We start from the raw sequence: 27688 nt of genomic DNA on the forward strand, positions 1-27688 counted from the left end.
GATCAAGTCCTCAAACGGCCCATGGACTGGAAGACGGAATACAAAGAAACAGGCAGAAGCACCAATTGGGGATGTTCAATTGCACTTTTTTCTCAGACCCATACCAGTACGAGTATTCACTCCTAAATACCGATGCCGATGAAAAATCTGCGAATAAGTGAATCTACGGGTGCTGAGCCGTGAGTACACGAGGGCCACTGTACTGCCATCTCCTTTTTTGCCTTCTGAAAATAAAACCTGAAAAAAGAACTTCTAATAATTGTCATGGGTGTGTGTTCCCACAACGTCTTTGGTCAGACATTTCCGTAGACTTTGTGACAGGATTACCGGCCTCCAAAGGTAATACCACAATTCTCACCGTAGTTGACAGGTTCTCTAAAATGGCTCACTTCATTGCACTCCCGAAACTCCCCTCAGCTAAAGATACTGCAGAGTTAATGATCAATCACGTATTCAAATTCCATGGTTTCCCCAAGAATGTGGTGTCTGATAGGGGTCCCCAATTCATGTCGCAATTTTGGAAGGAGTTTTGCAATCTCATAGGGGCTACCGTCAGTCTGTCATCTGGGTTTCACCCTGAAACCAACGGCCAAACAGAGAGGCTGAACCAGGACCTGGAGACTGGGCTACGATGTCTCGCTTCACAGGAGCCGCGATCCTGGTCTCAGAAACTGGTTTGGGTCGAATTCTCCCACAATTCCCTCCCCTCTGCATCCACTGGTCTATCGCCTTTTCACGTTGTGCATGGTTACCAACCATCTCTGTTTCCTGCCATAGCCCCTGAGTCCACAGTTCCAGCGGCATTAACCTTGGTGAGACGCTGCAGGAGGACCTGGGAGCGAGCCCGACAGATGCTGCTGCGCCAGGGACGATCCTACAAAGCCGCTGCTGACCGTCGGAGGACACCGGCCCCGAACTACAAAGTGGGTCAGCGAGTTTGGCTCTCGACCAAACATATTCCACTCCGGGTGGAGTCCAAGAAGCTCGCTCCCAGGTTCGTTGGGCCCTTCCCCATCACAAAGATCATCAACCCTGTCACCGTGAAGCTGAGGCTCCCAAGGTCAATGCGGGTCCACCCTGATTTTCACGTCAGCCTACTCAAGCCAGCCCGGAAGTCCCCTCTTGTCCCGCCTTCCAGGCCCCCTCCTCCCCTCCGGCTTGTGGATGGGGGCCCTGTCTTCTCTGTGAAGCGGCTGTTGTTTCAATATCTGGTGGACTAGGAGGGCTATGGGCCTGAGGAAGGTTCATGGGTGCCGTCTGCGTTTATCATGGATGATTCGATCATTCAGGACTTCCACATTGCGCATCCAGGGGCCCCAGGGCCGTCTGGGGCCGGCCGTTAAGGGGTGGGTACTGTCATGAGTGTGTGTTCCGGGTTTTATCTCCAATTCCATTATAACTTTTTATAATGGAATTGGAAATAACGATTTTAGGGAGGATTTATTTACTGTGTCCTGACTTATTTATGGGTTCTAAATTGGCATTATTTTTATTATTGTATTTCACATTGATTTTTGTTAACTGGTTTACAAAATGAAAATGTGTCTGTTAAAGACACAACAAAATATTGCAGTACTCTCACAAAAATACAATTGCATTTACAGTAACTTGTAGTTAGCGCAAACTGTTGTGTTTTTTTTTTTGGTCATATTGAATGATAACCCAGGAAGTATTTCCATGAATACTAATGAGTACTGATTGATTCACATTATTCTAAGAATAATCATAATCAATGGCATTGACTAAGTATTCGAAACAATGCATTTCATTGTGCTCAAATGGAGTACATTCAAAGTTAAGACAAGCTTAGTTTTTTTTTTTGCAATAGGCAGAAAGGTCGCAATTGTATTGATAAGCAATACTTTCTATCAGCTCAGTAATCATTGTCCACCAGTTCATAGTACAAATTATATGGTGCAGCGACCCTTTAACCTAATATTCATTGCGCACAGTTTGTTACATTGCAAATATTTGGTGAGGTGAAATAAAGACATTCTTCACTTAACATAAGTGCAAGTGAATGTAAAAAAAAAATAATAATAAATCACTGATTAAAGAATTGTGTGTTTGAATTGCATGTTTCTACATTCAAAAAGTCAAAGTATACTTTAACCAAGTTGTTCTGAAATCTGTGCACTTAATTACAGTTGGGGGGAAGCAACATTTCTTTTTTTTTCCTCCCAAACCTCACTTGATCTCCATCACTGACAACCACATCCTCCCTGCAGTGTGCATACACACACACACACACACACACACAGCTGTGTATCCACTTTACACTCATAAAAAGAGGGGGGGGGGGGGGGAACACTTGACAGGAGGAAAATGTCATAAGTGTGTCTTGCGACAACGTGCTGTCATGTGGATTGCTGTGTTGGTGACGATTACACACCTTCTCCAAGAGGTCAGTCTGTACAAATTGATAGAAACGTCCCATGTGGACCTCTCAGAAACAGCCCCACTTGAACAGATAGATACAAGTCTCGCACACACTATGTGTCGCTTACCTGTCAAAGCACTTGTGCTTCTCCTCCTCCTCTGCTCCCCAAGACTAAATCTACCATGACTCCTGAGGGACTTTTATGTCTGGCACTGATGGCAAGTGCACTTTGTGGTTGTGCACAGGTGCCATCTAGTGCATGTTTTGCGGCGTTCATGGAGGTTGTGGGCGTATCTGAACAGATACCACTTTTGCTGTGGAAGCAGTGTTTAGTACGTCTGGCTCACAGTCGTGGTCCCGCGGGTTCAAAACTCCAATTCCGTTATGCTTATCCATTCGGTTCCTGATAAATTCTCATTCTCACTTACGTCAAGAGACCTAAACGCTTAATCCGCACTTTTTGCATACCTTACAAGATATCAGAGTGCCTAATTAGCAAGTTGCCCAGTTCCACTCTTATTTGTTCAGAGATATTCGGGGGTTACGACCAACTGATATAACAGCTTTTAATATTAAAAACATCATTTTTTTTACCTTTTGGTAAGGAAGTACAAATGAAGTTGTAACTTGCTCATTTCTCAACTGATTTTTATTCGGTCTACATTTTTTTTGTCAATCCCAAAGCGTGTGCTATCAATACAAAATATTGGGGGCACAAATATTTTTTTTTTTCAAAATCAAAAGAACTAGGATGCCAGCACATTGTGCTTCATAGGGTTGCATGCAACGCTGTGCAAACACAACAAGGGAACTGGGAATAACCGTTTTTTTTTTTTTACTTTAAAAAAAACATTCTGTATTGATATCACACACTTTATCGTTGACAAAAAAAAACAAAAGTAAACCTCGTGAAAATCGGTTGAGAATTGAGCAAGTTACGACTTAATTTTAATGTCCATGCATTGCCTGGGATGGCAACGTCGACCTTCCCAACATGGCCGCCACATGGGCACGTCGTGTAGCCGGGCTGTTGCATCGCACTGGCGGGTGTCTCCGTCTCATAACTATGGGCACGCAGTTGAAAGGGGCGTGTCCTATCTACCTTTTTGTATCTGTGGCTGTAACCACTCATATTGTATTGCCTGAGTAGCTACATATGTCCAGCAGAGGGCAGAAAAAAAATTAGTGTCTTGTCTGTCAGGTGAACGCGTACGCTTCGTTTGCAATCTAGAGTTAGGAAAAAAAGCTAATTCGAAAAAAACAAATTATATATATATATATATAAAGTTGAGGTGAAAGTTATTTTCAAAAAGCTTCAAAACAAGATTAACCAAATTCTGTTTGTGGGAGTTCTGCAGTTAACTGAATTGCGTTCTCCGGTAAATTCATTATTTGCAGTGCTGTGCCACAGCAACTACACTAATAATGGCGACTTACTGATTTATTTGTATTTTTTTTTTTTTTTTACATGTAATCGAAGCCCTTTTGCAAAAATGTCATTTTAATTGACCTTGAAGTGTGATTTGCTAAATGTATTAAAACAGTGAAATCATCATTTAAAAAAAATAGAAAATAAAATAAAAAGCCATCGGTGAGATGACCATTTGAACTAAATATGTTAAGTGCATTAAAATATGAGTTAAAGGAAACAGCTTTACATATTAATGTGTGGTTATATGTCATAGTTATTGCTCATAACCGCTAAACTGTTAAATAGGTTTCAAAATAAAACTGACAGTAAAATTATAATTATCTGAATTTGATAGAGAACAATAATTCACCCTGCTTTTTCTGTTGTTGGAAAGTATTCAGACCACCGTTAATGTGTCACTCTTTATTATTTTGCAGCCACTTGCTAAAATCATTTTTTTCTTTTTTTATCCCCATTAATGTACACACAGCAGCCCATATTGACAAAATCTTCAGATTTATTGAAAAAGAAAAACTTCAATATCACAAAGCCATAAGTACTCAGTATTCTCTCTCTCTCTCTCTCTCTATATATATATATATATATATATATATATATATATACCAATAATGTTCCATTTGCGCTATTTAAGTCGTGTTTTTATGGCAAGTGACGGCAATTGAAATGTGAGCCATTTTGACGCCTCGGAGAACCCTTCGAAATTACAGCACATACCAACTTATTGGAAAATGTTTTGAAATGAAACTTGTCAGCCAGTCGGAGAAGGGCTTCCCCGAGTAGCAGACCAAACCAAGTCAAGGAGGAATAGAAATATATACTGTTTTACTCGGATTTGAAGGCGTTTTTTTAACCAGATTTTCTCGAGGCGATTCACACAAAAATGTCCACGCACAAAAAAAAAAAAAAAAAAAAAAAAAACTTGGTTTCTCCAGAACCCATTTTCAAATTCTTTGCTGCGTTGTACTCAGGTTGAAGTGGACCCCGTTCCAACCGGACTCATCATTTTTGGGCAAATCTTGTCGCGTTGCTAATTCTAGTGGATTATCACTACAAAAGGACTTTTAGTAGACATTTTAGGAACTATCTAAGTCCATGAAGACGAAGAGGAAGCTTTCTTGCGATGTCCCACTAATAACACACAGCAGGTGGACTGTGTTTTGCTGGTTCAGGGAGTGTTAGGGGTTCAGTGTCAGGTTAACCTAACCCTCACCCTCGTTCACTGCCATTGACGGCTGTTGAATTCAAATATGCATGTTAACACGTAGGACTGGCAGTGAATGAGAAGCAAGCATGTCGAAAGTCATTTGCATACATGCTCCATGATTTGGCGTTTTTGTGCATGTGTTTGCTTAACCGCCCTCATTGATGGACTTTTTCATCCATTGTTAAATTTGCAACACAACAACTAGACACACACGGCCTCAGTGTGTGTGTGTATGTGAGTGTGTGAGCGGCAGGAATGTGCTGAACTGCACAACACACACACGCATGCACACATTGTTTGCGAGTGTGTAGGAGGATAAGCGCGTCTGCTGGTGAGTTGCGGTGTTCTGCGATGTGCGACTTTAATGTTTCGTCTAAAGTGTGTTCACGCGTCTCCTTCCTGTAAGTGTGTTTGTGTGTCTGTGTGCGATTACATTTGTTGTCACGCGCCAAAGCACGACGGATGCAAATGAGGTGTGTAAAGGGGGGTTGGGGTGCTGCGGGAGGTTGGGGGGGGGGGGGGTTGCAGGGTTGCGGGGGGGGGGGGGGGGGGGGGTTATCATTTGTGCCAGATGGTTAAACCATTACGGCACTGATCGTGAGGTGAAAGGTCAAGCGGGGTCTTTAAATGAAGCTAATGGTTTTAATAAAGGCATCATGGTGAAATAGCTAATGTGTCCTTGTGACATTTTGTGCTTAAATGTCACACAAAGGGAAGGACTTACTGCAAACAATTGCAAGAAAAGGTTGGCATCAATTGGTCAAAATGTGATCTGATCTTCAGCAGCACTCTCAATTTAAATTTTCTTAAAACAAAACTTTTTTTTCACCCTTTTTTTGTCATAATATCACAACTTTCTTGAAGCAATTTTACAACTTCTTTCCACATCATATTCTTCGTATTTCACTTAAAATGATTCAGCTTTGTAATATTATAACTTATATATATATATATATATATATATATATATATATATATATATATATATATATATGTGTGTGTGTGTGTGTGTGTGTGTTTTTGTCTTGTTTTATTTTATCAATGAGGGATCAACACACTTTTAAATGGCCATGTGTTGACAGTATATACAGCGGATTGGGGCTTCAATGAGCAAATATTTTAATAATCTGTCCATTTTTATTCCTTTAATCAATGAAGCGAATAAAACAAACATTTCCGTCCCTTTAGTCACAAACAGGACATTATTTCAAATTAACAGTGCAGGAAACTCACAAACATAAAGCTGATCATGATTCAGTTCCTGGTTTGGTCTGGAACATGTCAGAAAATCGTCCAAAATGTTGATCCTTGTTTTCCAAGGTAAAAGCTATTTTGATTCAACACAAATATAATCAGTCTGCTTTCATGGAGGCCCACAGAAATCTGAGAAAATTTACTCTTGGAAGGCTGAAATTCCGAGGATTTGGACAAATTTAAGTTAAAGAAAGTCTCTAAAGAAATAATCTATGATCAAAATAGGTGTCGATGAATTGGATAATTGATTAGTTGTCAATTAATCAGTTAATTGTTTCACTTCTACACGTGACATATATCAGATATACTGTACAGTTCCATTTTCTGCAGCGTGGAGCATCTTTCTGCACTCTTCCATTGTGAACGTCCCAAAATGAGCTTGAATGGGAAAGTGAAATGCTGAAGGCTCCATGACGGAGCAAATGATTTTGACGCTAATGACCCTTGACATGAGGACATTGGCGGGGTTCTGATGGGTTCGTACCTCGGCGCCGTTTCGTGCTCTGACACCAACCCGCCGGCGGCGTCGACAAGGCTCCGCCTCCGGTGGGGAGGGGGGGCGGCGTCTCGACAGCGTGACATCACTGCGGCGAGCGCGGAGGCAAAGCCCGCCGCCTCATAAAAGCCGAAGGTGGTCCGTTTGGCGGTGGCGATGCGGTCGGGCAGTTTTTGCCGACTGATGGGGCGCGCCGTTTTATTTCGCTGATAACACTATAATAACGCGGTAATAACGGGCTAGGGGGGTAAACGCAGTTGGCCACTGCGGGGTCCCATCAGCACCGAGCGAGGAGGGGCCGACTGGGACCTTATCAGTGTGTTGCAGAGGGTCAGGTGGCCGCCTGACTTTGATTGACAAGACAAGACGCCGTTATCAGCCAAACACACGCGTCGCTTTTCCAAATCTCATCGGACAGCCACAATCCTGCCACCCAAAAACACTTTCAATGGTCCTGCCTAAGGGGCCAAAAGCGGAACCAGGACCAGAGCGGGATCGGGACGTGTGGGCGGCGTCCCGTGACCGGGAGCCATCGGCTCGGAAGGCATCCGGCGGTGACCTTCGGGTGAGACAGGAAGTGCTTCCACAAAGTGAAAGTGTGCTACTGTTGTTGTCCAGGATGTAAGCGTGCGAGTGTGTATGTGTGTGGTTGCCAGGGCGACGGCAGAGATTCGGCACTCGGAGAGCGTTAACATAAGCAGTCGCGTGCAGGTGAGAGCAACGCTGCTTTCACATTTGGGTTGCCCTCCGGAGGGACGTTGCGCCTCTAAATGCTCATGATGGGGTTCACGCCCCTCCACCCGCACCCCCACGCCCGCCCCCCCCCCCTCACCTCCTCGAAGGCTCAGCTGTGCGTCCGTCATGCTCTCTTATGCACGCTTTCTTCCACTCTTTTACCTTGTGTTCTCACACTCTTAACACTTTTTCTTATGTTCTTGAAATCGCTCAAATTCTCACAAATTTTGAAGCTATTTAAAGTTTTCTTCGGCCTGGTTCCTGCATATCTTTTTCATATCTAAAAAGATTGGGTTTTTTTTTCTGTTACAGAGCCCACACATGAAGATGTAAAATCAGACTTAAGTTTTGGTTGATAATCTCAACACAGACCAACCACACACACAAAGATTCTGTTCCAACAGTGATCTTGAATCTAGTCCTCTAAGACAGAAAACTTGTGCGAGCAACATTGAGCAAAACCAAAAATAAAATAGCAACAACCAGGAAACACACGCCGCAACATGGAGGAGGACTCACAAAAGGAGGTAATGATGGTGGTTTTGGGACTTTTTTAAAAATGGAAAATCCCATCATAATTTTTTGTTTTAAAAAGACTGGAAAAAACTCCTGGAGACAGCAGAAAGCCGACTTTATAGTCTACCGAGCAAGTAAGAGCCGAATCGACCATTGTACTTTGTGTTTCAGGTTATTTACGGCCACTTCCTTGTTCCCGAGTCAGAACGCTTCTTGATTGGCTGCATTCCGTTTCACGTCACGATTCTCGGAGTCACGACTCGAGAGTCGTCGGCTTTCCCGACAAGTGAAGAGTTTTGCTCGTAAATAGTGAATATGTTTGACACTCACGATTGTCTGCCATGAGCCATTTGAGAACAGATTATCGGGACAAATCCACTAACAAAACACACCTGAGACCAGGATCATTTTATAGGATAATCATAGAAGACTTAAGATAGTCTGGCGTTTGACGTCCTTGGTCGGGAAGGGGCAAAAACAGCCTGATTGTCTTTGTGTGTGTCCCGGCCTGACGTTGATGCATTCTTACACTCTTTTGCCCTCTTACGTTCTCTCGTTCTTAAGTTCATACATTTTCTTACGCTCTCTTCTCTTTGTTCTTATGCTCGTGTACGCGTTCTTAAATTCATGCATTTATACGCTCTCCTGTTTTCTTCCACTTCCATTGTCTTTTGTTGTTACGCCCGCGCACGCCCTGTGTCTTTCTTTCAGGAATCGTCGCGCGTCCGGACGGGCGTGCGTGCGAGCGGGTCCGAGCGATGCTGTCTACCGCCCTGCAGATCCTGGCGTTCGCCCTGGCGCTGCTGGGAACGGTCGGCGCCACGGTGGCCACGCTGCTGCCCAACTGGCAGGTGAGCATCAAGGTGTGGTCCAGCATGGTGGCCCCCATGTGGCACACGCGGGGCCTGTGGATGGACTGCGTGTGGTACGGGACCGGCGTCTTCAGCTGCACCACCAACAAGTCCCCGCTGGCGCTGCCCCCCTATCTGCAGACCACCCGGGCCGCCATGGTCCTGTCCTGCGCCGTGGCCGCCTTCGGGCTGTGCCTGGCCTCTCTAGGGCTCCGTTGCACCCGTTGGGGGGGCGGCCACCGAGCCAAGGGGCAGACGGCCGTGGCGGCCGGGGGCTGCTTCGTCCTGGCCGGCGCCCTGTGCCTGGGCCCCGCTTCCTGGTTCACCTCGGAGGTGGTGGCCGCCTTCATGAGCGCCCACCTGCCCGACAGTAGCAAATACCAGCCCGGGGGGGCGCTCTGCGTCACCTTCGTCTCCGCCGGCTTCCTCCTGGCGGCGGGGTTTATCTTTTGTTTGTCCTGTCCGGGCGCGGGGTCCGCCCCGCCAGACTACCCGAGCCCCACTGAACCCGACAGATTCGCGCTGGCCCAAGTGAACCGCTGCCGCCCGCAAAGCGAAAGTCACGTTGACACCGCCCGGGCCGAGGAGACGTACGCGTCCCCCTCCAAGCGGGCCCCCAAGGACGTGAAGGACAGTTACAGCCTGCAGGAATATGTTTAACCCTCACATCTAGTCTGGGGGTCTTTCAAGTCCCGTCACGAGTTCCCAAAGCGGCCCTGATCCGCAGACCCCGCATGCGGATTCCGCGCCGTCTTTTCCTGACGGCACAGGAGGACACCAGCGAGCCAGCGCAGCGTGTAGGACAATAATCACGCTCTTAGCTTTCCATTATCTTCTCATCACGCCTCAGCGCGCACACGTGCATGAAGCTGCATGAGGTCATCGTTTGGAAGCGGGAATGTCTTTTAACCTGGCCTCAACATCAATCACGTCATCGTTTTGATGAACAAAAGGATCTCGACACATTTGACATTTAAAACGAGCCACCATTTAAAAACGACTTCAGATGAATGGAAACCATTTGTGCGTAGCTTTAAGACCAAAAAATTAAGAAAATAAAAAAATATGCAAATGATGCAGCCTCTTTGGACCCTTGTGAAAGAACATGACCTTTACCAACACAATTGTGATGCAGACTTCATAGTGCTTCATAAAAGTTTCATTGACACGATTAACTGTTTTTTTTGTTTTTTTTATGAATTAACTTAATCTTCACCAGACTTATGATGATTGTTATTTTCTAACAATGTGAGAACAGCTTTAAAAAAAAAAATACAAGTGGGCCTGTCTCTTCACTTCCTTGTTGTTGAATGAAAAGAAATGAAAAGAAATACCTAGTTTGACGTCATATGTCTTTATTTTTTGATGGCTCGTGATCTGCGTAAATGTGCTGCCGCATGCAAGCCACACGAGACAAAACTGCATCAAATGATATTTAATATCATCTTCATATCAGCAACACAGCTCCAAAGCTTTACTACAGAATTCATCGGCTTGATAACCAACTTTCCCTTTTGGATGGCCCGATGCCATTCTAGTGCTGTACTTCTTTTTTTTATATTTGTTAACATGTCATATTGTTTTCTTTGACATAGAGAGCATTTCACTATTTCTGATCACAAACTAGTCTTATTTAATATCACTATTGCACGACCAGAAAACTAAGACGTATTAGAACGATCGCCCCAATATTCTGGATTTTATGGTTTCCCTCTCCATTAGACGCTCATTACACAGAAAAAGCTTAACGTCACTTAATGAGGAAACTTAACACTTAACGTCCATAAAATATCGGGGCTATCTTTGCGATATTTTCAGAGGTTGAAGTGGGCATAAATTGAGATGATCACAATAATTTGGGTGATGAGTCATCACAGTTTTAAGACATTGAGACGATGAGCTTTTTTACGCTTACATTAAGCGTTTTACACGTTCCCTAAATTACGAAATCGGAGTCTATCTTCATCAGTCAGTCAATCGCCATTGTTGAATACACTCACACATATGAGATTATATCTTCACAAATTCAGATGAAACCTAGTTTTACTCTTGGAAAGGCCGAGTAGATGAAGTGGGTCTGAAATTGTCACAGTTCCACTCGCAGTCCAATTCAGCGGAAGAAAAAAACAGTGACATCGAGCGGTCAAAAGCAGAACTGCATTCATTTCACTCCCTATCACCTAAAACACAAAATGTCGTTAATACATAATCATTACTCTGTCGTTTAAACTATATATTTTTGCCTTCATATGACAGAAAAATGCCACTTATCTTTGTGTGTGTGTGTGTGTGTGTGTTTGTTTTGAACGTTTTAAGAGCTTTATCGTATTCATCAAAATGAAGCAGTACATGATAAGTTAAGAGTTACGTTCCCGTTTGCGTTTGAATTACCGTCTGAAGGGTCCAATTTGTGTTTTCGACTTCAAACCGCAGTTGAGTGTTTCGCAACAAGATTTTGGCGCAGTTTTGTAAGTTTTTGTCACTTCAAGTTTGCCGCGGAATGTGAAGTGACGTACAGTAAAAGGACATTCCGATTGGTCTAACGGACGCGTCACCAGGATGAGCCGCCCTCCCATTGGTCCGTAGCGTTCCGAGCGCCAACATTTCAACAAAACGCCCTGCAGCGAGCCGGTGAAAGTCAGTCGGTCACCCTTCGTCCAGTTTGTTTCAGCTGAACTTCTTTTCAGTCGTCGTGCACCTTTTTATTTGCGTGAAAATGCAGTCTTCTGCTCGCGCGCCCCTGTCCGCCTACAACGAGAACAAGATGAGCGCTGGCCTCAACAACATGGCGCTGGACAAAGAAAACACGGTGAGCAGCTCGCAAAAATGTTCTTGTTCAAAGTGGTCCACAGAATTTGCGATGATTGCTCAAGTCGCCTTTTGTCTCTTTTTGTCTCGTGGCAGCCTCCAAGCCTGAACACGACGCGCAAACTGGCGTCCAAAACCGCGCGCAAAATCTTCCCCGAGTCTCCGGTAAGTCGCGGAAACAAACGTCACGCAAGCGAGTCACGGGCAAAAGGATGCAAGTTAAAAACGTTTGCTGTCGTTGTTCACTTGGTCAAGTTGGTAAAGGCTGCTTTGTTGACTCATTTGGGCGCAAAAACTTGAAGAGGGTGTGTTTGATTTACATGTGTATTATTTGGACCAAGCTCGTGACCATGTTTCCCCTTTGAAATGCCCCCTAGTCCTTTCCAGCCCCCACCCCCCAAAACTGAAACTTTTTGATTGCTTCAGCTGAAAGGCGTCAAGAATGGTGGCGGCGAGGAGGCGGAGCCTCTGCTGAAGGACAACCCCCGTCGCTTTGTGATCTTCCCCATCCAATACCACGACATCTGGCGCATGTACAAGAAGGCCGAGGCGTCTTTCTGGACCGCCGAGGAGGTCCGCACAGAACCGTGCTGTCGCATGACACCGTGTGTGTTGTGTCCTAATGTGTGTGTGTGTGTGTGTGTTTAGGTGGATCTGTCCAAAGACACGCAGCACTGGGAAGTTCTGAAGGAAGACGAGAAGTTTTTCATCTCTCACGTGTTGGCCTTCTTTGCGGCCAGCGACGGCATCGTCAATGAGAACCTGGTGAGATGCGCCTGCAATGCCACAAACAGCCACACGCGGAATGGAGGCGCAGTTTCGTCACTTGTCACACAGAGGAGACAAATGTATCAACTCCCCCGTCTTTTTATTAAATAGCTACAACGAATTGATAACTAGATAGTTTTTAAATTACAAGTCAAGGGTAATTGGTTATGTTGGTAAATACTTTGTCAGGAAAAGTGATTTCCTTAGGTGGGCCATGTGAAACTCTGTGGTGGGGCGGATGTGGCCCCTGGGCCACCATTTTTCACATCTTGTGCTAATGTCAGCTTTCAACGTTGGCTCACTTGTTAGCTTTAACATTAGCTCCCCAAGCTAGCCGTTAATGTTAGCTTCTAACATGAGAGCGAACGAAGACTAACGTTAACTTCTTACATTAGCGCTAACGATTATTTAGCGTAGCGTGCCCAACAACAAGAAGTGAATTTCGTACCATGGAAGCGTCATTTGGTCCCTCGAAACGAACGGTAATATATTACAGTTGTTAGGCATTATTCTCAGAGGCGTCTTTAACATCCAGTACATAAAGGTTCGATAAATTGGCCGATAAACTCGTGACGTGGCCCGATTGGCCGACTTCATGCGTAACTTGACTTGCCCGACAAAATGACTCCAGACTTAAAGGTTAAGTCTTGTATGGAACGCCGTTTATCGGATATCCTTGACAATCCAGCTCGAGGTCCACTTACTAGTACATGGAGATCCAATCCCGCTAGTATTGTTGGACGCGTACTAGTACGTAGCCCTAAGGCCAAATGTCACGTATGTGGAAACGAAGGCGTAAGAGTCTTTCTGACCGAGCGCGACCCGATCTCTGTGAGCGCGGCGCTCACGTGTCGTCGTGCTCTGCGTCCACCAGGTGGAGCGCTTCACGCAGGAAGTTCAGGTGACGGAGGCGCGCTGCTTCTACGGCTTCCAGATCGCCATGGAGAACATCCACTCGGAGATGTACAGCCTCCTCATCGACACATACATCAAAGACCCCAAAGAAAGGTGATGACGATGATGCTGGCGCCACATCGGCGTCCACGTTATGCAGCGTTCTGACGACGTGTTTGAACCCCGCAGAGAATACCTATTCAACGCCATTGAGACCATGCCGTGCATCAAGAAGAAAGCCGACTGGGCGCTCAACTGGATCGGCAACAAGAACGCCACCTACGGTAACGAACCGACACCGCGCCGCATGCTCGCCGTCTTGTCTGGTGACCATTTAATTGATGGGTCGCGCCTGTTCCGCCTCCAGGCGAGCGCGTGGTGGCCTTTGCCGCCGTGGAGGGCATCTTCTTCTCCGGGTCCTTCGCCGCCATCTTCTGGCTGAAGAAACGCGGCCTGATGCCCGGACTCACCTTCTCCAACGAGCTCATCAGCAGAGATGAGGTCAGCTCGCGCATGCACGGCTTGTTTTCAGTGTTTCGATGGCGCATCTTTGTCGGCGTGCCTTTAAACACGCTGATGTGCTTTCAGGGTCTCCACTGCGACTTTGCGTGTCTAATGTTCAAGCACCTGGTCAACAAGCCGTCCGTGGACACTGTGACATCCATCATCAAAAACGCAGTAGAGATCGAGCAGGTGAGCGTCTGCCGCAGTTTTGTCCGTCTGGTCGACATCCCGCCTGCCCGCTCATCTGACGTCTGCCTTGGTGTTTCAGGAGTTCCTGACTCAGGCGCTGCCGGTCAAGCTGATCGGGATGAACTGCGACCTGATGAAGCGCTACATCGAGTTTGTGGCCGACCGCCTCATGATGGAGCTCGGCTTCGCCAAGGTAAGCGGAACTGCGAGAAGCGGGGCCCGGCCCGGCCGTCATGATGAGAAGCGCAGGGGTACGGACCTCAGCCGATCGTGGGGGCTGAGTGGCGCCGCCGACGTCCCGTCGCTGGGCGTGTGGCCCGGCGGCGGGCGGGCGGCGACACGACACAGACGCCGGACTGAACGGTGGCCGGGCTCTGCCTTCGTAGTGGCTTCCTATGAGTTTGTCTCTGATCTGTGTCTGCGCGCAGCTGTTCTGCGTGGAGAACCCGTTCGACTTCATGGAGAACATCTCCCTGGAGGGCAAGACCAACTTCTTCGAGAAGCGCGTCGGCGAGTACCAGCGTATGGGCATCATGGCCGCCACCACGGACAACGCATTCACATTGGATGCAGACTTCTGAATACACCGGCTTCCTCATGGAAACCTCAGGTGCATGCTGGGAATGTTTTATTGTAAAAAAAAATTATTTCAAGGAGGTGTTAATAATGTATTTAACGTTTTATCATTTGACATAAAATTGTACATAACATGACAGCAGTGCGTGGTCCTTTGTTGTTTAAAGCAGTGATTCTCAACTGGTGGGTCGCGGACAAGTAGTAATAATTGCAATTACTGTGCCGGGGTCTTGGCTTACGCTTCTGACATAAAACATTTTGAGGTTGGCGCAAGAACAATCGTGGTACAAGAAGCACAATTTACTGTTTTTTCATTTGATTGTTTCATGTCTTTGCCAGAGACATACAGCGATCCAATGGAAGTGGATGGATTCTATGGCCGAGAAGCGTTTTTAGTATTTGCTGTAGTTATAACTTACTACTGTGTTAGAACAGATCAGTGATTAGACTGACGACTTTCCTAAAAATTTGGGCTACGTCACTGTCATAGGAGCAGTGAAATATTTCCCAAGACGACAAACTTAATGTTGTACATTATTAAAAATGATCAGTGCACAATATTCATTTTTTGTACATTCAGTTGTTATAGTATTTTTATCCTTAGTTTCTTATGGTGCTCTGGAAGTCACTTTCAACATGCAAGCATGTTATGTTATGTTATGTTAGCATGTTATGTGTAAGATAATGATATATGGGCTACATTTGTTTTCGAAGGCTATTTCTGAACAATACGTTCTTTGTTGCTCACTTCTGTCGATGTGGGTCGTGGCCACAATAGGAAAATGCGGGTCCCAGGGTGACAACAGTTAAAAACCAGACTTACACTTTACATAAATGCAGTTACCATGACGACGTCTAGACAGGAAGTAGCGCCGTTTTTCCTGTTTTGATGTGATGACATCATATGACCCTGGCATCCATCAGTGTCACGTCGCCTGTCACTTGCAGCTGCGTGACGCTTCGCAGGTCGTAAACTCTGTATTTGTAATCCAGCTGGTGGACGCCGTTGACGGCCACGCGGAAAAAGTTGCCGTCACACCGGACGATCATCTGAAAAAGACAAGACAGCGTTAGCATTGGTAAACAACATGGCGGCTGACGGTGAAAGTACATTTTCTGTTGCTGATATCTATAAACAACGGACCAGTTGCTCGCCAATGTCAGGTCACATTTTGACGTAAGCATTCCTACGGACATTGGACAAATCAGTCAATGAACCTCATGGGATTTTGGAAGATGGAGGGTGAGCTGAGGTTTGAACCCCGAACCTGTGAGGCAGATGCGCTAACCGCTTGGCCCACCAATACAGATATACACTTTTCCATCCTGTTTTTAAACAATGAGGGGTAATTCAGGATGGATGGAAAAACTTGCACCACCAGATATACCCCAAAACATTTGATACCAAGTATCACTTCAAAAAATAATTTGCTCTCTGTGTACCATCATCATAACAGCATTAAAATACAGTAATTTAGCATGTCTAAGTGCTAATTAAAATAAGGTTTTATTCATAAAAGGTTGTTATTGTAAGGCACTGTAATGTTAACACTAAGTACAGGGAATTAAAAAACTACTACAATAAAACTTCAAATTGCTCAGTTTAATAAAAATAGTTGGATATTTTCTTTAAAAATCTAACTTCAAGACTAAATGCAAATGTATTCTACTTCAAAGTTAAATACAACTAAACTGTACTTTAATTTTTTTTTACTGCACTTAAAAAGTAAAAAATGTACCATAATGTAAAAGTTGAAGACGTCGTTACAAGTTTCATTCTAACATATTTGATTGTATGTGACGTTTTAAATGTTTTCAATTTCGTTTGTATTTAATTGAGTGATTCTTTTGCATACCACTAGACGGAGCCGGCACACCACACTTTGAGAATCACTCTTGTGCCGTCAGGAAATACAAGAAAATGTCAATAAATAGGGAGATTGTTGCCATCCAGGCATGTGTAGTGCTCATGTCACCTCAAAGTAGAGTCCGGGTCCAAAGGGGAAGGAGTCCACTTGGCGCTCCTCGTTGCCCCAGCAACCAGACAGGAAGGAGTTCGCCACAATCATTTTGTGTTTGAAGCGCGGGTTCAGGTGCAGCGCGATGTCGCTGCTGTTGCCCACGTACAGGTTGACCGCAAATCTAGAACACAGTCACACAAACATGTTGCCTTGGTAACAGCCTTCTCTGGGGAGAGGGGGTGGCCGAGTACCTCTCTGCCCCCTGATTGGCTCGTCCTCTGATGGCGATGCTGCTGCCCGCACGGAGGCCGCCAGCCAGGTCACCCTGGAATCCGCCGCGCTGCGGGCGCGCACACAAACAAACAAACAATACATAATTTAAACAAAAAGAACAATAGCAAACAGAATTTATGTAGAAATTGCAGAAAAAGAGCTGATGCCGAACTCTAATGTTGAACTTATTGTTTTGTTGAAATGTAGAAAGTGACATTTGAACTTGGAATGTTTCGAAGATCTGTGAATTTGGGGAACGTGATAAATCGTTTCATAAATGTACTGAATGAGCTCAAGTTTGAAATTGGAATGGTTTGATTTGGTCAAGAAATGCAGAAGGAGAAAGTAAAATTGTGAAATTATTTATTCATGGGAAATATGGAAATTTTGGTCATGTGGAAAATCTATTCCCCAAGATCTCTAATGAGGCGAATACAGTAGTTTTACAGTGGCGTGAAAAACTTTGACCCCTTCTCAAAATTATTTTTCTTTTTTCGCATAGCTTCCTCATTTTGTTTAAGATCATCAAACAAATGTGTCAGACAAAGATATCCAAGTAAACAAAGTTTTGTTCACTTGCTAGTGTTTTTTTATTTTATTTTTTTTGCTTTAGCTTGCGGTCACAAACTGATGGCCAAATATTCTCCTTCAGGACTTTCTAGTCAAAGAACAGAATTCATGGTTCCATCAATTACAGCAAGTCATCCAGGTCCTGAAGTAGAAAGCACCCCCAGAACATCACACTACCACCGCCATGTTTGACTTTTGGTATGATGCGCTTTTCTGAAATTCAGTTACATTTACTCCAGGTGTTATGAGACACACACCTTCCAAAAAGTTCAACTTTCATCTCATCAGTCCATAGAATATTCAAATTCTCACAAGTCTTTGGAATAATTCAGACGTGGGTTTGTGTGTGTGTGTGTGTGTGTGTGTGCAAAAGTAAAACATGCCTGTATTTTCTTTTTGGTCAGCAGTCATTTTCGCTTTGGACCTCTGCCATGGATGCCATTTTGCGCAGTCTCTTCTTTCCTTTGTTGAGTCATGAACACCGACCTTAACTGAGGCAATGCAGGCCTGCAGTTCTTTCGATGCTGTCCTGTGTTCCTTTGTGGCCTCCGGGATGAGTCCTAGAAGTGCTCTTTGTGTAATGTTTGTACGCCTGCCACTACTTGGAAGGTTCACTGCTGTTCCATGTTGCCTCCATTTGTGGATAATGGCTCTCACCACGATTTGCTGGAGTCCTAAAGCGTTCCTATCGTGGCATTTTGTTGCAGCTTTGTGGGATCTTTTGGCCAACTTCATTTTGTCAAGACACATTGGATTTAAGTCATTCCCTTGGTAAATAAAATCATTTAAAAACTGCATTTTGTTTACTTGGGTTATCTTTGCCTGATATTTACCTTTGTTTGATCATCTTAAACATGTAAGTGGGTAAACTACACACAATAATTTGAGAAGGGGCCAAATACTTTTGAACAGCACATTAAGTTTGAATCGGTTGAATCAGTTGAAAAACGCTGCTGTATCATTCAAGGACCGAAAACGGGGAGAATAACAATAATGATTCTTTTCAGCATTAACACAAGATAAATTTACCGCATCAGCTGACATGACAAGCATATGCGAGTTTGCGATGTCATCGGCCAAACGTGGCTGCTCCGCGTCCTGATTGACCGGCGTGGCGGTGGGTGACGAAAGCGCTGTCTGGAAAACGAGACACGACGTCGAGCGTCAAGGTGGCGTCGCGAGACTTCCGGTCGGCAACCCGGAGGCGGACGCTCACAGCTTGCGGCAGAACGGCCACGACATCAACGTTGACCTTTCCCGAAACGGCCAGCGTGTCGACGAGGTCCAGCGCCAGTCGATGTTTGTAGTCCAACACGTGAGCGCCGTTTACCGCCACCTGGAAGCGTCAGCGTTCCATGTGATTAGCTTGGCATCGGCTAAATGTCAGTCATCCAGTTCGCACTCATCCACAAAAAGTTGAATGCAGGCAACTGAATTCTTTTGGTTTGATGAACCACCAAAAAGGGTTTGGGCACATTGGGCGACAACAACAACAACAACTAGGTGACGAATACCAGGGGACTCACACTCACCAGAGACAAAAACAAGGGAATGCTTTCAGCCAACTAACCAATCAATGAAATGACCGCCCAACTAATCAATTGAATAATCAACCAAACAGACATGGATTGAAAGTTTTTTAGATGGATGAATGGATAGATACTTTATTCATCCCTTGAGGGAAATTAGATTTTACTGTCAATGCTCAAAGTGTCTCGGACAGAGAGAAACTGCAATTTGATTCTCTCTCTTTAGTGACAACAATAACAAGAACAAAAAATATTTATATAGAAACTACAGTGGTGCCTTGACTTAAGTTTTCTTTTGTTCTGTGACCACACTCATAACTCAAAACACTCTGATCTCAAATAAACACTCTGATCTCAAATAACACAAGCTCATAACAATATTGACAGGAACAAATGCAAGTAAAGAGCAACCTTTAGCTTGATTTTATACAACTACAGCACTGTAGTTTAAAACATCACCACAATGAATTCTGGGTACCCATAGTGCTTTTTGCTGACTACATTGCCAGGACCGTGAGTGTAAAAAATGGTACATGAACAACCGGTCACTATGCAAAACGCTCGGTCACCAGCCACACCCGGCATCAACGACAACCACAGCAATGGCCGACAAAGACATAGGGAGATTCCACAGCTAAAATTCCAGTTTTGCAAACTGTCATCTGACGGATTGGACGAACTGAGCACGAGTTTGAGGGTCACCTTGAAGCAGTCGTTGAGGGCGAGCAGCACCAGCTCAAAGGGGGCGCCGTGAGTGAAGGGCATGTGGTGAAGGATCTCCTCGCGACCCCAGCGACCCCCCTGAAGTGTGTTACACACCACGTGACCTTTCTTCACGCGCGGGTTCAAGTGGAAAAGCACGTCGGCGCGCGGCGACATGCTGCTGCCGCACGTCAGGTCCACCTGGAATCTGCAAACATGACGACGAGGGGGGTGATTAATCGATTCATCTGTCAGGGCAATTTTTTCTCATCAATTTATTTAGCAGGTTCCAATAGGTGACAGCAGTTCCCCGCTGACATGCACTCATTGTTTACACTAACAACATAGATGCAAACAGAGAGGAGCTATTTTACAAAAACATTTTGGTTCCTATAGTCAGCAACTATCCCCCCAACAAAAGCGACATTCCATTCGAATCCGTGGAATCACTTTCACAGTTTTTGGCACATGACAAGAACGAGCCTGCCGGAAGGCATTCACAGGGTCAATCGCGTGAAGACCCATTGAGTTCCACATTGCAAAAGAAGTGATTTAAAGGAGACTCTCATCTCTCTCGTCAATTAACAGTTGAAGGTTAGGTTGTATTTCTGTTTTATGTTTTGTGTACATAACGTTACACAATTTGTTGTATCTTTAATTGTATTTGCTTTTCTTTTTTTTTGCCTCGTTTGACTCTGCTGTCTGCAGCCAGGTTCGCATTGCAAATGAGAATCCGTTTTCAATTACCTTACCTAAATAAAAGATAAATAAACTGTAGGTGAGAAAAGAGCATGTAAGAGCTGTGGGTGGTGCAACGTTACTTTGTTGTATTGTGTTACATTGTTATAATGGAAGGATCATGACGCACGGCGGTCGTCTGGTTAGCACATCTGCCTCACAGTTCAAAGGTCGTGAATAAAATGTTTTAACTTGTCCTTAGGTGGGAATGTGAGTGTGAATAATTGTTTGTCAATATGTGCCCTGCAATTGGCTGGCGTTCAGTCAATTGCGGTCCAGGATGCACCCGAAGTCAGCTGGGACGGAAGACCCTCATGAGCATAATTTTTACGTTTTTACATTATCGGTAAAAAAAAAAAAATATATATATATATATATATATATATATATATATAAATATAATTATTATTTATTTTATTTTTTAATTTTTTTTTCTGTGAACGTAACTAACCCATAGTGCTGGGGGGGAAACACTTTCAAAGCTTGTTTGGTATCGGGATAAACAAAGCAAATCCTGGGGCGGGGGCAAAAATATCATTTTCTTTTTCTTCAGTAAAGGGGGAAACATCAATTAAAATAGGACAATGTATTTTGTGGAAACAAAATAGATTTTATCTTAAGACCATCCTTTGCAGCCTTAAATGGAGGGGGCTGTGTGAGGAAGAGGAAGATGAGGAGGGGGGTGGGTGAGGAAGAGGCTGGCAGGGGTCCTAACCTGTCAGCATCAGAAGGCAGCGCTCCTTTGATGAGGACCATCTCGCCGGGAAGAAGTCCACCTTGGATGGTCCATGAGAACGGAAGCGCCTGAGGGGAAGAGGAAGAAGAAGGTCCAATAGAACGAGATGACGTCAGCTCGGCAAAAAAGCGAAAGGTCGTGTTGCTAAGAGATTTATCCACTTTGTTTGCTCCTTAACCATTTAAGAACCTGCTCGACCAATCCCTGGTACACATTAAGAAGCACAGATGTCGTTACTAAATATGCCAGCGCAACCGTTTGGTATAATCTTTTTTTCTCCGCAAAGGTTGAATCAAGACAACTGGATTGTTCTTGTTTGTTGAAGATGTTGCTCCGTTCATCCAAAAGGCTTTTTCAGTTCTCAATTTTCAGTGTGGAGTCACTGGAAATGTAGAAGAGAAGAAGCCTTTTTGGAATAAAGGTGAAACGTCTTCAACAAACAACAAGAGTCCAGTGGCCTTGTGTCGACCTTTGCGGATGACCATCACTTGGATCAATGACCATCTACGCAGGCATTTAAATACCTGCTCGACATTAAGAAGCATAAATGTCTTTAAAAAGATGCAAGCGCAGCCGTTTGGTAGCGCACGTTCGTAAAGTAATGAGTGAACATTTTCTGACACATTTTGTTTTTGTAGAATCGAAATCAAGCTGTGCTGCTTACACAAACACAATGGTAATACTGTATTCCAGTGACTCTCTGTGGGTGGGCCAGGAGCCAAAAGTGGGTCACGAACCCATGCAATATGACCTTGCGGGATAGCAAACGTATTTAAAATATATATCATCTATCATATATACTGTTTCAGACCCTATTTTTTTTTTTTTTTTTTAAATAAATTATTGTTCTTAACGTCTGTGAAAGTGGGTTGCAACTTTACAATAGGGGCGGGCCCCAGGGTGACAACAGTTGAAAACTACTGCTGTATTCCATATTTTATTTCCATGAATTAAAAATAACCACTAATACAAAAATACAGTGCATCCAATGACCCACACTTTACAACGGTGCATTTCACACCCCGCAAAAAAAAAAAAACTTATTTTTTAGCATTATCAATCTTTTTTTTTTAATCATAGCTTCCAAATGACATTTAAAATACAAAGCTTTTTTTATTATTATTTTAAGTTATTAGAGGATTCAAACATTTATCTTAAACGCTGCAGTTCTGTGTTGCGCCTGACGCAACGTCAAACTGAGAAAAGTAAAACAAGTGATGAAAAGATGACTCGACGATATTAGCTCAGAAGACTAAAAGAAATCAAGCTCGAAACAAACCAAAACTCACCGGCCTGACAAACGTTTGTCTGCTTTGACAAATGGACATTTTCTTTCTTCCAACTCGCAACAGCCCTACTCGGCACTTCCGGGCACGCCAACACAGTCATGTGACTTTAGCTCCCGACTTGGCTGTCACATGACGCGCTGCTCAAACTTGCTCGTGGCACCTTCATTTACGAGGTTAATTCATTCCACAACCACGCTTGCAACTCGATTTACACTTTTATGTGCCCTGCGACTGACTGACTGACTGACTATCAACCAATCGAGAATGGAGGGATGGATTAAATCAACATTCCCCATTGAAATGCCATTTATCAGCTCCAGTTACCGCAAAAATACATATTTTTGTTTGTTTTTAAAGTAGCGCCCCATTGTAAAATATAAAAACAACCCCTGCGATTGGCTGTCGACCAGTTCAGGGCGTACCCCGCCTCTCACACGAAGATAGCTGGGATAGGCTTCAGCACGTAGTGTGCTGAAGGTGGTGTAGTAAATGGATGAATGGATCAGAGAACTGCTGAATATTTTTTTTAAGACTGTTATTAGACCAAATGTCTGTTTGGGGTTTAAGTGTGGGTTAAAAGGCAGCGTAGACCAATTAGTGACGTCAGGAGCCGATTCCGGCTGAGGTTGGCTCAATGCTCCTTGCGAGTGGCCTCATTTTGTGTTTGACTGTTAAAAATTGTGAACTGGGATACTTGTCAAGGTACGACTCACTGTATTACCAATTGTGAACTTAAAAATTAACGAACATTCGATTAAAAAAGTGGGAGCTTTAATACACAAATGTACAACAAACTAAAAGAAACTTAAAACAAGTCATAAGTATATTACATCAAATGTACAATTTGTGTCCTGATAGGGTGAACATGTAAACGGCCTGAGGTTTCCATGGCAACGAGAGAAAACGGGTGTGTTCAGAAGTCTGCGTCCAGTGTAAATGTGTTGTCCGTGGTGGCGGACATGACACCCATACGCTGGTACTCGCCGACACGCTTCTCGAAGAAGTTGGTCTTGCCCTCCAGGGAGATGTTCTCCATGAAGTCGAACGGGTTCTCCACGCAGAACAGCTGCGTGGAGATACAATCGCAGATGAGAGACAACTGCACAAGAAGTCACTACAAAGGCGGAGCCCGGCGACCGTTCAGTCAGGCGTCTGTGTCGTGTCGCCGCCCGCCCGCCGCCGGGCCACACGCCCAGCGACGGGACGTCGGCGGCGCCACTCAGCCCCCACGATCGGCTGAGGTCCGTACCCCTGCGCCTCTCATCATGACGGCCGGGCCGGGCCCCGCTTCTCACGTCTCCTCTTACCTTGGCGAAGCCGAGCTCCATCATGAGGCGGTCGGCCACAAACTCGATGTAGCGCTTCATCAGCTCTGAGTTCATCCCGATCAGCTTGACCGGCAGCGCCTGAGTCAGGAACTCCTGAAACACCAAGGCAGACGTCAGATGAGCGGGCAGGCGGGATGTCGACCAGACGGACAAAACTGCGGCAGACGCTCACCTGCTCGATCTCTACTGCGTTTTTGATGATGGATGTCACAGTGTCCATGGACGGCTTGTTGACCAGGTGCTTGAACATTAGACACGCAAAGTCGCAGTGGAGACCCTGAAAGCACATCAGCGTGTTTAAAGGCACGCCGACAAAGATGCGCCATCGAAACACTGAAAACAAGCCGTGCATGCGCGAGCTGACCTCATCTCTGCTGATGAGCTCGTTGGAGAAGGTGAGTCCGGGCATCAGGCCGCGTTTCTTCAGCCAGAAGATGGCGGCGAAGGACCCGGAGAAGAAGATGCCCTCCACGGCGGCAAAGGCCACCACGCGCTCGCCTGGAGGCGGAACAGGCGCGACCCATCAATTAAATGGTCACCAGACAAGACGGCGAGCATGCGGCGCGGTGTCGGTTCGTTACCGTAGGTGGCGTTCTTGTTGCCGATCCAGTTGAGCGCCCAGTCGGCTTTCTTCTTGATGCACGGCATGGTCTCAATGGCGTTGAATAGGTATTCTCTGCGGGGTTCAAACACGTCGTCAGAACGCTGCATAACGTGGACGTCGATGTGGCGCCAGCATCATCGTCATCACCTTTCTTTGGGGTCTTTGATGTATGTGTCGATGAGGAGGCTGTACATCTCCGAGTGGATGTTCTCCATGGCGATCTGGAAGCCGTAGAAGCAGCGCGCCTCCGTCACCTGAACTTCCTGCGTGAAGCGCTCCACCTGGTGGACGCAGAGCACGACGACACGTGAGCGCCGCGCTCACAGAGATCGGGTCGCGCTCGGTCAGAAAGACTCATACGCCTTCGTTTCCACATACGTGACATTTGGCCTTAGGGCTACGTACTAGTACGCGTCCAACAATACTAGCGGGATTGGATCTCCATGTACTAGTAAGTGGACCCCGAGCTGGATTGTCAAGGATATCTGATAAACGGCGTTCCATACAAGACTTAACCTTTAAGTCTGGAGTCACTGGTTCTCAGGCGAGTCAAGTTACGTTATAAATAAAGTCTTCAAACAGAGAACAATTAGGTCAATTAGGTTCAATCAGGCCAATCTATCAAACTTTATGTACTAGCTGTAAAAAAAATACCTCTTGAGAATTATATGTAACAAATGTAATACCTTATATTCATATCGTTTGTTTTTAGGGACCCAAGGACGCTTCTCACGGTGCGAAATTCAATTGTTGAGCATGTTAGGCACGCCACGCTACTGGACGAGAAGCGAGCGTTAGCGCTCACGTCAGACGTTAACGTTGGTCTTCCTTCACGCTCATGTTAGAAGTTAACATTGACAACTAGCTTCGAGAGCTAATGTTAAAGCTAACAATTGATTCAATGTTGAAGACTGACATTAGCGCACAAGTGTCAAACTGGCGGCCCAGGGACCTCATCCGGCCTGCCACATCGCCTCACAAAGCCCACCAAAGGAAATCACATTTCCTGATAAAATCGTAACCAGCCTGACAATTTCCCTTGAATTGTGAGGTCAAACTAGCTAGTTGTCAATTTGTTGTGACTATATAATAAAATGATACATTTTTATGTTTTCAGTCAGTCTGGCCTCTTGAACTTGATTTAACCCCTGAACAATGTGTGACACCTGTGGTCGAGGTAACGGGACACGCGAACGTCAGAAAGAACGCGCATCTCACCAGGTTCTCATTGACGATGCCGTCGCTGGCAGCAAAAAAGGCCAACACGTGAGAGATGAAAAACTTCTCGTCTTCCTTCAGAACTTCCCAGTGCTGCGTGTCCTTGGACAGATCCACCTAAACACGCACACATTAGGACACAACACACACGGTGTCATGCGACAGCACGGTTCTGTGCGGACCTCCTCGGCGGTCCAGAAAGACGCCTCGGCCTTCTTGTACATGCGCCAGATGTCGTGGTATTGGATGGGGAAGATCACAAAGCGACGGGGGTTGTCCTTCAGCAGAGGCTCCGCCTCCTCGCCGCCACCATTCTTGACGCCTTTCAGCTGAAACACAAACAATGTCTGTCATGCTCGACATCTTCCTTGCGTGGCGAATGTGACATCTTTGTGAGACAACACGAAAAGAAAACGTTAATGCAGGGGTACTTTTTCGAGTTACGAGTGTTGAAAGCCAAAAATGTTGTTATAAGCGAGCTTCGTGCTGTGTCGTTGAACGGAATAGTCAAATATAAAATGAGAACACTTCCTGAGGAGCTGCCGTGAGCCACAACTCAAGCCCTGACGCTCACACCTGACTTGTGATTTCACTCACTGGGCCACGCCCCTTAAAAGCAATCATCCGATACGCAAACATAACAGTACATACAGTAATTGCACTTTAAAACCTAAAAAAAAAAAAAAGTTATTTCCTTACATTGTCTTTCATTACATTTTTGAACAGTACAGTTCTGTGTTTGTCAATTGAAAAAACAATTGTGCTATTTGTGGGGTTGGAACAGACTGATGGCATTTCAATGAGGACAACTGATTCGATTTGAGAGGAAGCCAAATTGAATTCGCAGATCAAAGTAGGCTAACCCTTTAACGTAATATGCAAATTAGCACCTAGCGAGAAGCAGCTCTTTCTCACACACACACACGCGCGCGCGCGCGCACACACGCTTATTCAAGTTTTGGCGCCCAAAGGGGTCAACAAAACAAGCATGACATCATTTGAAATACAACAACAAACGTTTGTAACTTGTGACTCACTTGTGTAACGTTTGTTTCCGCAACTTACCGGAGACTGGGGGAAGATTTTGCGGGCGGTTTTGGACGCCAATTTGCGCGTCGTGTTCAGGCTTGGAGGCTGCCACGAGACAAAAAGAGACAAAAGGAGGAGACCTTAGCAGTCATAGCAAACTCTGTGGAACAACAATGGGAAGGCCATTTTGCAAGCTGCTCACCGTGTTCTCCTTGTCCAGCGCCATCTTGCTGACGTCAGCGCTCATCTTGTTCTCGTTGTAGGCGGAAAGGGGCGCGCGAGAAGACTGCATTTTCACACAAATACTAAGAGAGGACAACGACTTAAAATGAAGTCAACTAAAACAAAGTGAATGCTCCACGCTGGCGAGCAGACACACGAATAAAGAGCACAAAGCCCTGACTGACTTTAGCCGGTCAGCTGCTGGGCGTTTTGTTGAAACGTTGGCGCCCGAAACGCTACGGACCAATGGGAGGGCATCTCTTCCTGGTGACGCCGCGATAGACCAATCAGAATGTCCTTTTGTTTACGTCACTCTTGACATTCCGCGCCCAATTTGAAGTCGCGAAAGTCTAACAAAACTGCGCCAAAATCTTGTTTCAAAACACTCAGCTGCAATTTGAAATCACATTTGACCCTACAGACGGCAATTCAATCAAAACCCTTCCGAGGGAAGTTCGAACATAAACTGAAAAATATCTCTCAACTTATCATCCAGCTTTATCGATTGATAGATTGTTTTCATGTTGATGAATACGATAAACATCGTAAAACGATCGAAGGACAAAACAAAAACATGAGCAGAATTTATCTTTATTGTATGAAGGAATACAATTTGTAAATGACTAAATAATTATTAAATATTTTTGCGAAGTCGATACAGTTCCGCTTTTACCCACAGGATGTCTCTGTCTTTGTTTGGTTGAGTTTCTTTGTATCAATTTTTCTATCCATTGGTTGAACTCGGTCAGTATGACAAGTGGGCGTGGTGTACACCCAATGACGTCCCGTGTTTTTTCTCTGTGACTGTTATTGGTCACACCCACAGACTGCTTCTTCCTGATTGGTTGAACGCTGTTACCAGGTGCTGTTGGAAAAGGGCGC

The 27688-nt window shown here is 45.1% G+C and overlaps 4 protein-coding genes and 1 non-coding gene across 5 annotated transcripts; 2 read left to right on the forward strand and 3 right to left on the reverse strand.

Moving 5' to 3' along the window:
- Positions 1 to 8775: 8775 nt before the first annotated feature.
- Positions 8776 to 9528, forward strand: LOC133417240 (claudin-20-like). Its single transcript, XM_061704845.1, has one exon. It carries the CDS (start codon positions 8776 to 8778, stop codon positions 9526 to 9528), a length of 753 nt encoding a protein of 250 aa, XP_061560829.1.
- A 1939-nt stretch (positions 9529 to 11467) lies between these two features.
- LOC133416817 (ribonucleoside-diphosphate reductase subunit M2-like) lies at positions 11468 to 14744 on the forward strand. The gene is made up of 10 exons (XM_061704054.1): positions 11468 to 11677; positions 11773 to 11841; positions 12103 to 12249; positions 12325 to 12441; positions 13319 to 13452; positions 13528 to 13622; positions 13706 to 13839; positions 13927 to 14031; positions 14111 to 14224; positions 14460 to 14744. The coding sequence occupies exons 1-10, from the start codon at positions 11585 to 11587 to the stop codon at positions 14610 to 14612; spliced, it is 1161 nt and encodes a 386-aa protein (XP_061560038.1). The 5' UTR covers positions 11468 to 11584; the 3' UTR covers positions 14613 to 14744.
- Positions 14607 to 22813, reverse strand: LOC133416819 (galectin-8-like). The gene is made up of 8 exons (XM_061704056.1): positions 22406 to 22813; positions 21096 to 21184; positions 19643 to 19850; positions 18628 to 18747; positions 18441 to 18548; positions 16820 to 16908; positions 16584 to 16749; positions 14607 to 15657 (listed from the first exon to the last, which is right to left on the reverse strand). The coding sequence occupies exons 1-8, from the start codon at positions 22442 to 22444 to the stop codon at positions 15508 to 15510; spliced, it is 969 nt and encodes a 322-aa protein (XP_061560040.1). The 5' UTR covers positions 22445 to 22813; the 3' UTR covers positions 14607 to 15507.
- Positions 22814 to 23148: 335 nt separating this feature from the next.
- LOC133416818 (ribonucleoside-diphosphate reductase subunit M2-like) lies at positions 23149 to 27015 on the reverse strand. The gene is made up of 10 exons (XM_061704055.1): positions 26787 to 27015; positions 26621 to 26689; positions 25738 to 25884; positions 25556 to 25672; positions 24485 to 24618; positions 24315 to 24409; positions 24098 to 24231; positions 23906 to 24010; positions 23713 to 23826; positions 23149 to 23471 (listed from the first exon to the last, which is right to left on the reverse strand). The coding sequence occupies exons 1-10, from the start codon at positions 26874 to 26876 to the stop codon at positions 23319 to 23321; spliced, it is 1158 nt and encodes a 385-aa protein (XP_061560039.1). The 5' UTR covers positions 26877 to 27015; the 3' UTR covers positions 23149 to 23318.
- Positions 23541 to 23678, reverse strand: LOC133417451 (small nucleolar RNA SNORD94). The gene has a single exon (XR_009770362.1). It is a non-coding gene; the product is annotated as a small nucleolar RNA SNORD94 (small nucleolar RNA).
- Positions 27016 to 27688: the final 673 nt, after the last annotated feature.

This window comes from Phycodurus eques, chromosome 18 (genome assembly GCF_024500275.1).
Source record: "Phycodurus eques isolate BA_2022a chromosome 18, UOR_Pequ_1.1, whole genome shotgun sequence".
Taxonomy (NCBI): Eukaryota; Metazoa; Chordata; class Actinopteri; order Syngnathiformes; family Syngnathidae; genus Phycodurus; species Phycodurus eques.

Bases quoted from the DNA above. Each gene is read 5' to 3' on its own strand.
- LOC133417240 (XM_061704845.1), top strand. From the start codon at position 8,776: ATGCTGTCTACCGCCCTGCAGATCCTGGCGTTCGCCCTGGCGCTGCTG.
- LOC133416817 (XM_061704054.1), top strand. From the start codon at position 11,585: ATGCAGTCTTCTGCTCGCGCGCCCCTGTCCGCCTACAACGAGAACAAG. The intron at 14,032-14,110 runs GTGAGCGTCTGC...TTGGTGTTTCAG, and splicing joins ACGCAGTAGAGATCGAGCAG to GAGTTCCTGACTCAGGCGCT. The intron at 14,225-14,459 runs GTAAGCGGAACT...GTCTGCGCGCAG, and splicing joins TGGAGCTCGGCTTCGCCAAG to CTGTTCTGCGTGGAGAACCC.
- LOC133416819 (XM_061704056.1), bottom strand. From the start codon at position 22,444: ATGTCCATTTGTCAAAGCAGACAAACGTTTGTCAGGCCG. The intron at 18,549-18,627 runs GTGAGCGTCCGC...CTCGTTTTCCAG, and splicing joins TGGCCGTTCTGCCGCAAGCT to ACAGCGCTTTCGTCACCCAC. The intron at 15,658-16,583 runs GTGACATGAGCA...TGTCTTTTTCAG, and splicing joins GACCCGGACTCTACTTTGAG to ATGATCGTCCGGTGTGACGG.
- LOC133416818 (XM_061704055.1), bottom strand. From the start codon at position 26,876: ATGCAGTCTTCTCGCGCGCCCCTTTCCGCCTACAACGAGAACAAGATG. The intron at 24,232-24,314 runs GTAACGAACCGA...TTCCGCCTCCAG, and splicing joins CAACAAGAACGCCACCTACG to GCGAGCGCGTGGTGGCCTTT. The intron at 23,472-23,712 runs GTAAGAGGAGAC...ATCTCCACGCAG, and splicing joins TGGAGCTCGGCTTCGCCAAG to CTGTTCTGCGTGGAGAACCC.